Raw genomic sequence first — 15274 nt, 5'->3', positions numbered from 1 at the left:
CTGGAACCCGGGAGGTCAGGTGACAAGGAAGCGAGAGCGTCGGCGTCAAGATCTTCCTTTCCAGTCTTCGAGGTCCCCCTTTGGCTGCTGGCAGAGTTTCTTTTTCCAAGCCTGCCTGTTGAGTGAAGAGGCTCTTGGGCCCTCCTTGCCTCTCTCCCCGCAATGAACACGACAAAGATCAAAGCCCCCCTTCTCTCTCTCTCTCTCTCTCTCTCGCAGCTCCTCGGCACGGCCAGCTTTGAGGCCGCTGGGGAACGGCAGAGTGCTTTCCTGCAACAGCAATTCTAGAAATGCAAGAAAGGGGCAAGGTGGCTTGCGCCTCCTACGGGGGGCATTCGAACCCCGCTGCGTCAGACCTGGTAGAGGGGGACCACGCGGTCTATGGGGCTCCTGCAGATGGGGCAGGTGCGGCGGGGCAGGGCCTGGCAGCAGCGGAAGCAGCAGCAGACGTGGCCGCAGGGGAGCAGGACGCACTGCCGGGGGCTGGAGAGGCAGATGACGCAGGTGCCGGCGGGCGACCCTTCGTCCGAAGGCTCCGCGGCCGGGTCCTTGTGGCGCTGGAGGTCTTCGAAGGCTCGCCGCTCTTCCTCCTTCTCCCGCTCGAGCCGGTGGCGCTGGTAGGCCCGGCAAAGGGCACGGAGGAGCGTGGCAGCCACCGCCAGGCTGCACAGCAAGGCGGCCCACTTCCAGAAGCTGCTGGTAGACTCCAGCTCGGCCAGCAGCGTCTGCCAGTCGCCCAGGCGCAGGAAGTAGCTGGAGCCGTCGGCTGGGGGCTGGAGGTGGAGGGAGCCGTCTGGGTGCAGGGCCAGCTCCCCGATGCCAGTTAGGCTGCTGCCCACCAAGAGCATCTCTTCCGTCTCCAGGAAGCCCTTGGGCTTCTCTCCGCTCAGGTAGTGGCCCAGCAGGTCCTTGAAGCCGTGGGAGGTCTGCTGGAAGCGCTCATAGACCGTCTCCAGGGGCAGCGCGACGGCACGGAGGGGGGACTCCACGCTCACCTGGCCCGCCACCTTGCCGCCGGGGGATGCCAAGACGAAGGGGGCCGTGTGCACCTGCTCCAGCACCACCCGCTCGCTGTCTGTCCTGCAACGAGAAAGAAGAGTTGCAAACATAAGAGAAGCCATGTTGGATCAGGCCAATGGCCCATCCAGGCCAACACTCTGTGTCACACAGTGGCCAGAAAAACCCAGGTGCCATCAGGAGGTCCACCAGTGGGGCCAGGACACTTGAAGCCCTTTCACTGGTTTCCCCCCTCCAGCACCAAGAATACAGAGCATCACTGGTTTCCCCCCGCCCAGCACCAAGAATACAGAGCATCACTGCCCCAGACAGAGAGTTCCAACAATACGCTGTGGCTAATAGCCACTGATGGACCTCTGCTCCAGATGTTGATCCAATCCCCTCTTGAAGTTGGCTATGCCAGTAGCTGCCACCACCTCCTGTGGCAGTGAATTCCACATGTTAATCACCCTTTGGGTGAAGCAGTACTTCCTTTTATCTGTTCTAACCCGACTGCTCAGCAATTTCATTGAGTGCCCACGAGCTCTTGTATTGTGAGAAAGGGAGAAAAGTACTTCTTTCTCTACCTTCCCTGTCCCATGCACAATCTTGTAAACCTCTATCATGTCACCCCTCAGTTGACATTTCTCGAAGCTGAAGAGCCCCAAGCGTTTTAACCTTTCTTCATAGGGAAAGTGTTCCAACCCTTGAATCATTCTAGTTGCCCTTCTCTGCACTTTTTCCAATGCTATAATATCTTTTTTGAGGTGCGGTGACCAGAATTGCGCACAGTACTCCAAAAGAGGCCGCAGCATCGATTTATACAGGGGCATCATGATACAGGATTCGCTCCACACCACAGATGGTTCACGGAGTCTTAACTTACAAACCACACTTCTACTGCCCCAGAGCTCAGAGTAGGCAACTGTCTATGGAAAGACTATGGCTCAGTGGCAGAGCATCTTCAACGTCCCAGGTTCAGTCCCCGGCATCTCCAGTTTAAGGATCTGGCAGTGGGAGATGGGAAAGACCTCAGCCTGAGACTCCAGAGAGCCCCTGCCAGTCTGAGTAGACAAGACTGTTCTCGATGAACCCATCAGAATAAAGCAATTTCTTTTTGTGAAGGGCCATGGCTTGGCGGTAGAGCCTCTGCGTTGCACGCAAAAGGTCCCAGGTTCAACCCCTGGCATCTCCAGTTCAAAGGACCAAGCAGGAGGTGATGGGAAAGACCACTGCCTGAGACCCTGGAGAGCCATGAAGCGGGGCTGTAGCTCAGTGGTAGAGCATCTGCTTGGCACACAGAAGGTCCCAGGTTCAATCTCCGGCATCCCTAGTTCACAGGACCAGGCAGGAGGTGATGGGAAAGACCTCAGCCTGAGACCCTGGAGAGCCATGAAGTGGGGCTGTAGCTCAGTGGTAGAGCATCTGCCTTGAAAGCAGAAGGTCCCAGATTCAATCCCCAGCATCTCCAGTTAAAAAGACCAGGCAGGAGGTGATGGGAAAGACCTCAGCCTGAGACCCTGGAGAGCCATGAAGCGGGGCTGTAGCTTAGTGGTAGAGCATCCGCTTGGCACACAGAAGGTCCCAGGTTCAACCCCCAGCATCTCCAGTTCAAAGGACCAAGCAGGAGATGATGGGAAAGACCACTGCCTGAGACCCTGGAGAGCCGCTGCCAGTCTGAGCAGACAATATGGACTTCGATGGACCAGCGGTCCAATTCTGTATAAGCCTTAATACAGATAAGCCCAAGAAGCTATGTAAGGCTGCGATCACACACACTAAATACTGCACCTTCAATCCACTTTCAACGCGCTTTCCAACTGGATTTTGCCAGTTCGCACAGGAAGATCTGCTTCGAAAGTGCGTTCAAAGCGGGTTGAAAGTGCATTATGTAGTGTGTGTGATCGCAGCCTAAGAGTCACAAATCCAACCGGAGGGATTTGAGTATTCATTTTGCTTTCGTCTGTAAGTGCTGGTATATTTGGCTTGTCCCAACCTGGACAGACCAAATAATTAGATCTCAGAAGCTAAGCAAAGTTGGCCCTGGTTAGTGCTTGGACAGGAGGCCACCGAAGGCCAAGGTTGCTACGCAGAGGCAGGCAATGGCAAACCACCCCTGAGCATCTCTTACCTTGCAGACTCTACAGCGTTGTCATAAACTGGCTGCAAATTAATGCCACGCGGGTTGGTTTCCAGGGAAGCAGAAGCAGATATTGGATTTATATCCCGCCCTATACTCTGAATCTCAGAGTGGTCACAATCTCCTCTACCTTCCCTTCCCCCCACAACAGACACCCCGTGAGGTGGGTGGGGCTGCGAGAGCTCTTATAGCAGCTGCCCTTTCAAGGAGAACTCCTGCCAGAGCTATGGCTGACCCAAGGCCATTCCAGCAGCGGCGAGTGGAGGAGTGGGTGAATCCAACCCGGTTCTCCCAGATTAAGAGTTCGCACACTTCACCACTGCACCAAACCGGCTGAATGGGATCTCCAAGGACACAAGCAGAATGCTTTTGATTGCTGGACTGGAGAGTCATCCACAAGCAATGCTGATCCTGTGAGTTTAGGGGGAGGTATTTGTGAGTTTCCTGCATTGTGCAGGGGGTTGGATCAGATGACTCCGGAGGTCCCTTCCAACTCTATGATCCTATGATTCTAAGCAAGGGATGCTGTCTGAGAACTTGTGGGCCCCCCTGCAGCGTCTGATTGGCCATTCCGGGAAACAGAATGCTGGAGTGGGTTAGACCATTAGTCCCACCCGGGCAGGGTTGCCAACCACCAGAAGAAGACGACTGCAGATTTATACCCCGCCTTTCTCTCTGAATCAGAGTCTCAGAGCGGCTTACAATATCCTTTATCTTCCTCCCCCACAACAGACACACCGTGAGGTGCGTGGGGCTGAGAGAGTGCTCCCAGAAGCTGCCCTTTCAAGGACAGCTCTGCGAGGGTTATGGCTAACCCAAGGCCATTCCAGCAGCTGCAAGTGGAGGAGCGGGGAATCACACCCGGTTCTCCCAGAGAAGAGTCCGCGCACTTCACCAGACTGCCTCTCTACACCCCTAGAACTCTGCACGCGCACTACAGCGAAACGATACAGAAAGGAAAGGGCCAGAGAAAGGTGCTCCTAGCACAAGCTGCATCCGTTGGCTCCTAACGGCTTCCTCAAGCAGCCACACCAAAGGGCCCATGATGGATGACGTCAGGAAAGGGCGCCATCTGCAGAATCCCGGTGCTCCCCTCCCCGACAGCCACGCCCTGCTCACCAGCTCCGAGCCAAGCTGTTCCAGATCAGCCGATGTTCCTTCAGCACCAGCCTCTCGATAACCCCCCGCAGCTCCTGGTGGTAGGGGCTGGTTAGAGCCGCCTCCGCCGGTTGGACTATACCTACACGGCGAGAGAAAGTAGAATCCGGCAGTGCAGTTCAGTTTATTAGGTTTAAAAGCCCATAGGCCAGACATTATCAAAGTTAACTTAAAACTTTAGAAAGGTTTTTAAACATATAAAAAGACAGTGCAGGAAGAAGAAGATATTGGATTTATATCCCGCCCTCCACTCCGAAGAGTCTCAGAGCGACTCACAATCTCTTTTCCCTTCCTCCCCCACAACAGACACCCTGTAAGGTAGATGAAGATATTGGATTTATATCCCGCCCTCCACTCCGAAGAGTCTCAGAGCGGCTCACAATCTCCTTTACCTCCCTCCCCCACAACAGACATCCTGTGAGGTAGATGAAGGTATTGGATTTATATCCCGCCCTCCACTCCAAAGAGTCTCAGAGCGGCTCACAATCTCCTTTCCCTTCCTCCCCCACAACAGACACCCTGTAAGGTAGATGAAGATATTGGATTTCTATCCCGCCCTCCACTCCGAAGAGTCTCAGAGCGACTCACAATCTCTTTTCCCTTCCTCCCCCACAACAGACACCCTGTAAGGTAGATGAAGATATTGGATTTATATCCCGCCCTCCACTCCGAAGAGTCTCAGAGCGGCTCACAATCTCCTTTACCTCCCTCCCCCACAACAGACACCCTGTGAGGTAGATGAAGGTATTGGATTTATATCCCGCCCTCCACTCCAAAGAGTCTCAGAGCGGCTCACAATCTCCTTTCCCTTCCTCCCCCACAACAGACACCCTGTAAGGTAGATGAAGATATTGGATTTCTATCCCGCCCTCCACTCCGAAGAGTCTCAGAGCGGCTCACAATCTCCTTTCCCTTCCTCCCCCACAACAGACACCCTGTGAGGTGGGTGCGGCTGGAGAGGGCTCTCACAACAGCTGCCCTTTCAAGGACAACCCCTGCCAGAGCTATGGCTGACCCAAGGCCATTCCAGCAGGTGCAAGTGGAGGAGTGGGGAATCGAACCCGGTTCTCCCAGATAAGAGTCTGTACACTTCACCACTACACCAAACTGACTTTCAATAAAGAATATATTGGATTTATATCTTGCTGGAATCGAACAGCTGCACTGGTGGGGAGTTTTGTATTACAAACTGGGTGCATGTGGGTGACCTCCCCCCGAGCAAGGTTTCGTGTCTCCCCACAAGCTACACAAATCTCCAGTTCTCCAAAGCTGCTGCCCTTGCTTGCCTGGAGGTGATCGGTTGTTCGCCACAGACGACCAGACGAGTGGCTTTTAAAAAATAAGCCTGCTATAAACTCCAACACCAGATTTGGCGGATTTCCACTTGCAAAATTTGCACAGAAGTAGGGTGTGGGACAGGGTGAGGAATCAGAGCCAGTTTGGTGTAGTGGTGAAGTGTGCGGACTCTTATCTGGGAGAACCGGGTTTGATTCCCCGCTCCTCCACTTGCACCTGCTGGAATGGCCTTGGGTCAGCCATAGCTCTGGCAGAGGTTGTCCTTGAAAGGGCAGCTGCTGTGAGAGCCGTCTCCAGCCCCACCCACCTCACAGGGTGTCTGTTGAGGGGGGAGAAGATATAGGAGATTGTAAGGCGCTCAAGAGTCTGATTCAGAGAGAAGGGCGGGGTATAAATCTGCAATTCTTCTTCTTCCTGTTCCCCCTCCAAAGAAGCTTCCGAGCCTTTTACCTTCAACGGCAACATAGCTCAGGCAGCCGGTACCTGTGGCCGAGAGGAGGCCAGGGAGATCGTCACCAACCTGAAGTTTTGGAGCCTCCTGCACGAGAGGAAGAGTGCAAAGAGAAGCGTTAAAGCGGGTGCTGGCGGGAATCGCGAAGGCCCCAGATCAAGCCTGCTCAGAGCTGCAAATTCACCCGGGCAGCCATAAGGAAGCCTTGCGTTCATAAAAGCCATGAGCTAATGACTCTATGCCATCATTACAGCAAGGCAAAAGCACACGCAGATATTCCGAGTAGCACACGCAATCTTCTGTTCACTAATTCATACACAAAGTATTCTTCTCTCCAAAAAATAAAGACATGGATTTTGAAAAGCGCGGTCCGTCAGAAATTCATACAAAGTCGCGATATGCACAATTCTCGCTCATACAGCCTTTTAGACTTAGAGTGCAGTCTTCAGTGTTGCCAAGTTGAATCAAAGGAGAAGGAATTCAGCCAAACCGTGGCTCGACAAGGAGACCGGTTTTGGCCATGCCTTCCTCAGTCGTGAATCTTCATGCAAACCAATGCGGGCAGCTTCTCCCAATATTCCATCCCTCTGACCAGCTGCGGAATTCACAGAGAGGCTTTGCCCGAAAATGGAATAAGACTGGGGTCCCACTTCGCGAATAATCATTTGTAATACTGCTCAGCCTCAAGGCCTGCTGTCACGACTCAGGGTTACCAAATTGCTGCCACCACTCTGGGTTAAGGGTCTCCCTTGAGAAGGCCCAGAGTCCCCTCCCAAGCCCTTCAGGCCTCCCTTAGCTTAGGCCAAATAATGGGTGTGAGGACCAGGCAGAGTAAACAACAACAAAAAGGTTTATTGCAGTGCAATATAAATTAACAAGGTGCACTAACCAGTAAAAAGGGTGAAGGGAAAATAAACAACTGCCCTAACTCATCTGTCTTACAGTCCCTACTCTTACCAGCACTTACCCCCTTGGGTAAGGGTCTTTCCCCTGCTTCCAGCTCTCCAGGCTACAGCCTGCCTCCAGCTGAGCCTTCCAGGGAAAAGAACACCCACTTCCTGGGCTTGGCCCTTATATCTCCTCCTCCCGGACGCCACACCTCTCTGGGCCAGTTTCCCTCCAAAACCCTGCCCTCCAATCAGAGGGGCAAAGGGGATCCTGGGAAATGTAGGCTCTTCCAAGTACTCCCAAGTAGGCTTCCCTGGGGCCCAGGATCATGACACCTGCCCTTAAAATATGGGACTGCAGCTGCCCTCCCTTGCAGGATTATTAGAAAGAGTTAGTACTTTGAACACTTCAAATTAGTTATATAAATTACCCGTAGATCCACAGAATCGCAGAGTTGAAAGAGACCATAGAGGCCATCTAGTCCAACCCCCCTTGCTCACAATGTGTGATCAGCCTAGAGCAGGGGTGGCCAAACTTGCTTAACATAAGAGCCACACAGAATAAACGTCTGATGTTTGAGAGCCGCAAGACATGAATGTCTGATGTTTGAGAGCCATAAAGACTCTTGCTCTTTTCTATTGCTACAGACAGACTAACACGGCCACCATCTTCAAGTACGTGAAGGGCTGTCATCTAGAGCGGGGGTGGGGAACCTCTGTCCCGAGGGCCATATACGGCCCTCGAGGTCACTTGGCGTGGCCCTAGGGGATAGATACATAGATTGCCATGTGGCAGCCTCCCTGGGGCCTGGCTGGCCAGCGAGGATTGTGGGGGTCCAGCCGCACCATGCAGCAGCCTCCCCAGGGGCAGGCAGGGATCACAGAGCCCAGATGTACTCTGCAGCAGCCTCCCTGGGGCCTGGTTGGCCGGCCAGAATTGCTGCAGGGCCTGGAAAAGTTACTGTCGCAGTTCAGTTTGCGCTTAATCACCCCAGAGGGTGTGGCTAATGAGGGTGTGACCTAATATGCTAATATTAGGGGATGTGGTCTCATATGCTACTGAGTCCTGCTGGGCTTTTTCTACAAAAAAGCCCTGGACCTATGCATTTGCCTAGGGCGGTGGGCCAGGTGTGTATGTGTGTGCGCGCCAGATTAGGCTCTCCCCAAATGACTTCAAATAGAAAAACAATTATTTGCATTAATTTTGCGGGCCTGAATCATTCTCCTTCGGCGGACCACTGTTTTTTAAGTGGATAATTTTTTATGGCCCGCAAATGATGTTATAAATATCCATATGGCCCCTGGCAGAAAAAAGGTTCCCCACCCCTGTCATAGGGCGTGGTCTTCAGCTCCCTGATCATCCTCGTTGCTCTCCTCTGAACCCACTCCATTCTGTCCACATCCTTCTTGAAGTGACGCCTCCAAAACCGCACGCAGCACTCCAGGTGTGGCCTGACCAATGCAGTATATAGTGGGACTATGGCATTCTTCATTCTCCAGAAGGGGGCAACAGAGAGAGAAAGACACACACAAGCATCCTGAGAGTATACCTGGATCTTGGAGGCCACCTTGGCTTTCCTCCTGTGCAGATAATAGAACAGGCCGGAGAAAGCCAGACTAGAGCCCAAGCATAGCAGCTCCCCTGGCGTGATGGGCAAAGCATCCATCAGCACCTTTTCTCTTCCTCTGCAAGAAAAACAGAAAGAGCCATTGGGCTATGCAAGAATGACCAGACGCACTTGCTCTGGTAGCAACCGCTCTGAAGGTGGCCATTAGGAAACAATATATAATAGCATTAGGAAACAGTGGCCAGGCAGAATATATAACAGAAGAAGAGCCCTGTTGGGTGCCACCACTGAAAAGGCCCTGTCTCATGTAGACATTCATCACAAAGGTATACAGATCAGGGGCTCTTTTGATGTGCAGGAGAAGGAAGGTCTTTTTTTTTACCCCAGACTCTTTTTACCCCAGACTTCTTTTAGGTTTTTGTAGGTCAACAAGCTCTCTTAAACTCCAGCCAAACCAGAATACCACAGAGATTAGATAATTGCCAATTGGCATAGATCACCAACCACAAGTCTCTGTGCCAAAGGCAACCCCCAGAAAAGATCCCTACACCCCGTGGGCTAACATGTGTTAACTTTCCATGTGAAACCAAGGATCAATACCTGGGTCAATGCATAATTTGTACCTAGGGTGGCCAACCTCCATGTTGGGTTGGAGTTCTCCTAGAATTGTGATTGGTCTCCATAGACATATTTATTGATCTAAGGCTGCAGTCATACACATTAAACAATCCATTTTCATTGCACTTTCCAACTGGATTTTGCCAGTTCCCACAGTAAAATCCGGTTGGAAAGTACATTGGAAGCAGATTGAAAGTGCATTATTTAGTGTGCATGATCACAGCCTAAAACATTAATACCACTTCTTATGGAGAAAATGGCTGCTTTGGAAGGTAGACTAAGGGTGTTATTCCCTACCAAATTTCTGCCTCTCCCTCAAACCCCACCTTCAAATATCTGGCTGTTTCCATTTGTCTGATGAGGTGATATGACCACCATCTTCAAGTACTTGAAGGGCTGTCATCTAGAGGATGGTGTGGAATTGTTTTCTGTGGCCCCAGAAGGTAGGACCAGAACCAATGGGTTGAAATTAAATCAAAAGAGTTTCCGGCTCAACATTAAGAAGAACTTCCTGACCATTATAGCGGTTCCTCAGTGGAACAGGCTTCCTTGGGAGGTGGTGCGCTCTCCATCCTTGGAGGTTTTTAAACAAAGGCTAGATAGCCATCAGAGAGCAATGAGGATCCTGTGAATTTAGGGGGAGGTATTTGTGCGTTTCCTGCATTGTGTAGGGGGTTGAACTAGATGACCCTGGAGGTCCCTTCCAACTCTATGATCATACGTGTTCATGGGGTTGCCAGCTGCAGGCAGAGAAATATTTGGAGATTTCGGGCGTGGAGGCTGGAGAAGATGAGGTTTGGCAGAGGGGGGGGGGGGGTCTTCAGTAGGGTATGATGCCACAGAGCCCACCTTCCAAAGGGGCTGTTTCCTCCATGTGACCCGATCTCTTTCGCCTGGAGATCAGTTGTAATCCCAGCAGAACTCCAGGCGCCACATGGAGATTGACAACCCCACTTGTGAGCAGAACGGGGCGAGTGCAGTAGGAAGCAGCCTCAGGTGGTGCGTCACCCCGCAGTTGGGCGGCTTGACTGACCAACTGGTCCCCCTCCGCCTCCTTTTGAAACCTTCCCTTGTCTCCCTCTGGGCTTCTGCCCCATTCCCAGCGCACCACAAAACCTCCCTCCGCCTGCTTGGCTGGCACCTCTAACAACCTCGCAGGGGAAAGAGAAGCGCCGCGTCCACTGGCTTTTAAAGCAGCCCCCTCCCGTTGCAATATAAAGCAGCAGCACTCTGCACATGCCCAGAGTCCCTGCCACTCAATTCCTCTACAGGGTTCAGGGCTGGGCTGATGCCAGGGTTTTCGTTACCTCCCACAGAAACTCACCTCCAAGCTAGGAACTACAGCATCGTCTCCCTAGTCGCTCTTCGGACCCTTCATTAGAGAACACGCCCCTTGCCCGAGCCCGGCAGCTGCTATTAGCTTTTCCCAGTCGGCGCGAAGGCTTGTGGGAAGAGGAGTCCGAAGGATTTCCACCTAACAGCAGGCCGCAACGGTCGCTGTGGTCGCTAAGACTACGACTTCCATCACGCTCTGCTCGCCTATTCCCCTTTCGCGGAATCCATTTCCGGTTGCGTTTGGCGAAGCTGTTCCCAAACCCGTGATGCGCAGCCGCGGAAAGAAATACAAACTACAAGCCCCATGAGCCTTAGAGGCAAACGCGGCCATGATGATAAGAGCTTTTTAAAAGTATTCAACGCAAATAAGGAAGGGGGGAGGTGCAACACTTACCTGGGAGGATGAGCCGTTGAACTCAAAGGACTCTTACTTTTGAGTAAGCGTGAATAAGAGCAGGATGCCTTATGCGCTGCAGGGGTTTTTCAGAAGAGGGTTGCCAACTCCAGGTTGGAGAATTCCAGGAGATTTGGGGTAGAACTTGAGGAAAATGGGATATGCAGAGGGGATGGGCCTCAGCAAGATTAGGGTTGCCAAGTCCAATTCAAGAAATATCTGGGGACTTTGGGGGTGGAGCCAGGAGACATTAGGGGTGACGCCAAGATCAAGGCTGTGACAAGCATAAATGAACTGCAAAGGGAGATGTGGCCATCACATTTAAAGGGACGCCACACCTTTTCAGTTCCTTTCTTCCGTAGGAAATAATGAAGGATAGGGGCACCTTCTTTTGGGGCTCATAGAATTGGACTCCCTGGTCCAATGTTTTTGAAACATGGGGGGTATTTTGGGGAGAGGCACTAGATGCTATACTGAAAATTTGGTGCCTCTACCCCAAAAAACAGCCCCCGCAGAGCCCTAGATAACCGCAGATCAATTCGCCATGATTTTCCATGGGAATAAATCTCCATAGGGAATAATAGAGTTCCCAGCAGACATTTCCCTCCCCTCCCCCCGCTTTCTGACGACCCTGAAGCGGGGGGAGGGCCTCCAAACCGGGGGATCCCCGGGATCCCCTGCCCCCACTTGGGGATTGGCAAACCTAAGCAAGATCTAATGCCACATAGAATCCACTTTCAAAACAGACATTTTCTCCAGGTGACCTGTGTAGTCTGGAGGGCCGCAGTCTTATCGTTGCCATATGCAGATCAGTCGTAATTCCTGGAGAGCTCCGGGCGCTATTTGGAGACAAGCAGACCTTTTATTTTTACAGAGGGATGAAGACTGGATTGTGCTTTTGCTGGGGATTTTATTGAACATTGATTAGGTGGCTTAACATCCCCCCCATCTCCTCTCCAACCCACTGCTGTCTCCTGTTTAGTGACCAAGCAGGTAGATTCCAGGTGGGCAGCCGTGTTGGTCTGAAGCAGTAGAACAAAGCAGTGGTCCAGTAGCACCTTTGAGACCAGCCAAGTTTTATGCAGAATGTAAGCGTTTGCGTTCATGCAGACTTCTTCAGACGAGGGATGAGGTACAGTAAGCAGAGCTACATATAGCTGGTGGGGTTTAGAATGCAAAGTGGCACAAAGTTAAAATCCAATGGAGGAATAGCAAAAGTAACACATTCAGAAAACCTTTGATCTGGGTTGCATTAGCGCAGGAAACCAATAAAACAGTAACCTGCGAGAATGTCTGCTAATTATTCTATTGCTAATAAGCCCTCATTTCGACCCAGGCTTATTAGCAATGGAATAATTAAAAAACATTCTCACATGTTACTGTTTTATTGGTTTCCCACACTAATGCAGCCCAGATCAAAGGTTTTCTGAATTTGCTTACTATTCTGCTATTGGATTTTAACTTTGTACCACTTGGCATTCTAAACCCCACTAGCTAGATGTAGCTCTGCTTACTGTACCTCGTTCCTTGTCTGAAGAAGTGTGCATGCGCATGAAAGCTTACATTGCTGGTCTTAAAGATGCTAGTAGACCCCTGCTTTTAGTGACAAGCAGCTTCAAGTGGGCACCAGTGTTCCCTCTAAGCTGAGTTTGTGTGAGCTAGCTCACAGGTTTTTTTAGCCTCAGGCTCACACGTTTTGTCTTAGTGCAGGAAAGACGGCCCCAAAGCAAACTAATTGATGCAGTAGCTCACAAAGTAGAATCTTTGCTCGCAAGACTCCACAGTTTAGCGGGAACATTGGTGGGCATCCTCAACCTATATGTCGTGGTTGGTGACTTCTGCTTCCATGTATGTGAAAAAGTCTGCATGGTGCAAACCAAAGCTTATACCTACCATACAACTTCGTTGGTCTTAAAGGTGCCACTGGACTCAAATGTCCTTCTTTAGTTATAAGCAGCTTTGCAAACCCATCTGGACAGAAGTGGGAGCTATACGGAAAATACCGGCCTTTAAATAATTTGCTTTTAATTTTATTATATGGTGCCCGGTGTTCTTTCAAGTACGAACTGCGCTAGAGTTGCCAACAGTCTGGAGCGGGGAAAAAATGCCGTTCCTCTAATAGAGATTGAAACGTTTGGAAATGAGCAGCAGATTTTCCTGGCGAGCAGATAAAGAACGCTCCATCCAGCCTTGGCTAAGGCAACAGAACTTTTAAAAACCCCGTTGCCACGGCAGCCTTAGCTTAATGTAGGGTTGCTAATTCCCAGGTGGGTATATAGGAGAACACGCCGTGAGAGCTTTTGACGAATATATATCGAAAACAATCTTTTAAGCAGTGTTTTAAATCACAATATTTCCACATTAATTTGAAATTATTTCACAGTCCATTTCACAATCTACCGTGTTTTCTCAAAGATTTCAGGTTTTCACGGCTGGTAACATCATTAGGGTTTGTAGAGTCTTTCGGGCTCAAGTGCCGTGTTCTGCTGGAGAAAGTTTTCCTTCCAGACGTTTCGTTCTCAGCTGCGGAGAACATCCTCAGTGGCGTTGCAGCCGGAGCAGGCGCTCAGACCTTCTTGGCTGCTGTGCCCTGGCCCCACTCAATGCACAGCAGCCAAGAAGGTCTGAGCGCCTGCTCCGGCTGCAACGCCACTGAGGATGTTCTCTGCAGCTGAGAATGAAACGTCTGGAAGAAAAACTTTCTCCAGTAGAACACGGCACTTGATCCTGAAAGATTCTACAAACCCTAATTACCATGTTTTCCTTCGTTTGTAGGACTCCCTGAAGTCCAGTTCACCGAGGCAGGTGTGATGGCAGTTCCCAAACTGGTGTGGCCGCAACTGGGCTGCTGCTTCCGTTCTCTTGCAGAGAATCCTTCTTCGGGCAGCTCACCAGGGGATGCAGTTCCAGTTTGGCTCTGCTCTGCTTATCTCCAGGGATCAAGCACAGCTCCACGCTTCTCTTGGTCCTTAGCTTCCTTTGAAAGGGCCCTTACTCCTACCGGGAGCTCTTGGGGTTTCACAATTCCCAAGTGGGGGCAGGGGATCTCCCAGTTTGGAGGCCCTCCCTCCCGCTTCAAAGTCGTCAGTAAGCGGGGAGGGAAATATCTGCTTGGCATTCCATTATTCCCTATGGAGACTGATTCCCTTAGGGTATAATGGAGAATTGATCTGTGGGTATCTGGGGTCCCGGGAGGGGGGTTGTTTTTTGAGGCAAAGGCACCAGATTTTCAGTATAGCATCTAGAGCCTCTCTCCAAAATACCTTGCAAGTCTCAAAAGGATTGGACCAGGCGGTCCGATTCTATGAGCCCCCAAAGAAGGTGCCCCTATCCTTCATGATTTCCAATAGGAGGGGAGGCATTTAAAAGGTGTGCCGTCGTCCCTTGAAATGTGGCCAGAACTCCCTTTGGAGTTCAATTGTGCTTGTCACAACCTTGCTCCTGGCTCCACCCCCAAAGCCTCCAGATATTTCTTGAATTGGGCTTGGCAACTCTAGCTTAATAGGATGCCATTTCCCAGTTAATGTTATCTACCTCCATGCCTGAAGCTTCAACTGCTCGCTGTCACAGGTTAAGCCTCTAGTGCAGGGGTGTCAAACTCATTTGCTTGAGGGCCAGATCTGACCTAAAGGAGACCTTGTCAGGCTGGCACATGTGTGTCATAAAATGTAATACCAGGTAGCAGAGAGATAAGCTTTATAAAAGACACAGATAAACATAGTTAAAGATTTTTTTAAAAAAACCCTTAAAATAAAACATGCTCAAAACACTAGCACTAATTGGTCTTAAAGGTTCTTTCTTTGCATTTCTCCCATGGGGTCCAGGGAACTGGGCAAAGGAAGCTCTGTCTCTTTCCTTCCTTCCCCAGGGGACCTGGAGGGGGAGGAGCCTCAGCCAACAGAAGGAAGAGAGGTTCGGGTGAGTCGTTCTGCTGTGTGATTGGGAGAGCCTGGCAAAGCAAGCTCTCCCTCCCCCTCTCCCTCCCCAACGGAGGAGCTTCAGCCAATGAAGAAAATAGAGGTTTTGCTGTGTAGCTCCTTTGTCATTGAGCAAACCTGGCAGAGCAAGCTGTTATGCAGAGGGAAGCGAGAGAGGGAGAAGGAAGCAAACAATATCCAGTTGCTCAGGGGCCTGATGGGAGCACTCCGGGGGCCTGATTCGGCCCCCGTGCTGCATGTTTGACATTCCTATAGAATATCCCGAAATCCACTAAATGGCCATTTTCTCCCCGTGAACTGATCTTGGAAAATCTCCTGCCACCACCTGGGAGGTTGGCAACCCTAGCTCCATAACGAGCTAACTTTCTACATGCTGGGGCTGTTTTTGTATGGAGGACCATTCGATTCAATGCAATCTGAAGTGGTGCACCCAAGGCATAGATCTAAAGAGGGTTGCCAGCCCCAGCTGGAGGGAGAAAAATTAGAAAAATGC

The 15274-nt window shown here is 51.1% G+C and overlaps 1 protein-coding gene across 1 annotated transcript; it reads right to left on the bottom strand.

The window, feature by feature from the left end:
• Positions 1 to 329: 329 nt before the first annotated feature.
• LOC132574278 (mitochondrial ubiquitin ligase activator of nfkb 1-A-like) lies at positions 330 to 10507 on the bottom strand. The gene is made up of 5 exons (XM_060242640.1): positions 10439 to 10507; positions 8479 to 8614; positions 6041 to 6128; positions 4256 to 4376; positions 330 to 1080 (listed from the first exon to the last, which is right to left on the bottom strand). The coding sequence occupies exons 2-5, from the start codon at positions 8593 to 8595 to the stop codon at positions 351 to 353; spliced, it is 1056 nt and encodes a 351-aa protein (XP_060098623.1). The 5' UTR covers positions 8596 to 8614; positions 10439 to 10507; the 3' UTR covers positions 330 to 350.
• Between the last annotated feature and the right edge of the window lie 4767 nt (positions 10508 to 15274).

The sequence above is a fragment of the Heteronotia binoei genome, chromosome 6 (genome assembly GCF_032191835.1).
Source record: "Heteronotia binoei isolate CCM8104 ecotype False Entrance Well chromosome 6, APGP_CSIRO_Hbin_v1, whole genome shotgun sequence".
Classification (NCBI taxonomy): Eukaryota; Metazoa; Chordata; class Lepidosauria; order Squamata; family Gekkonidae; genus Heteronotia; species Heteronotia binoei.
This window is presented reverse-complemented; position numbering and strand designations above follow the sequence as displayed.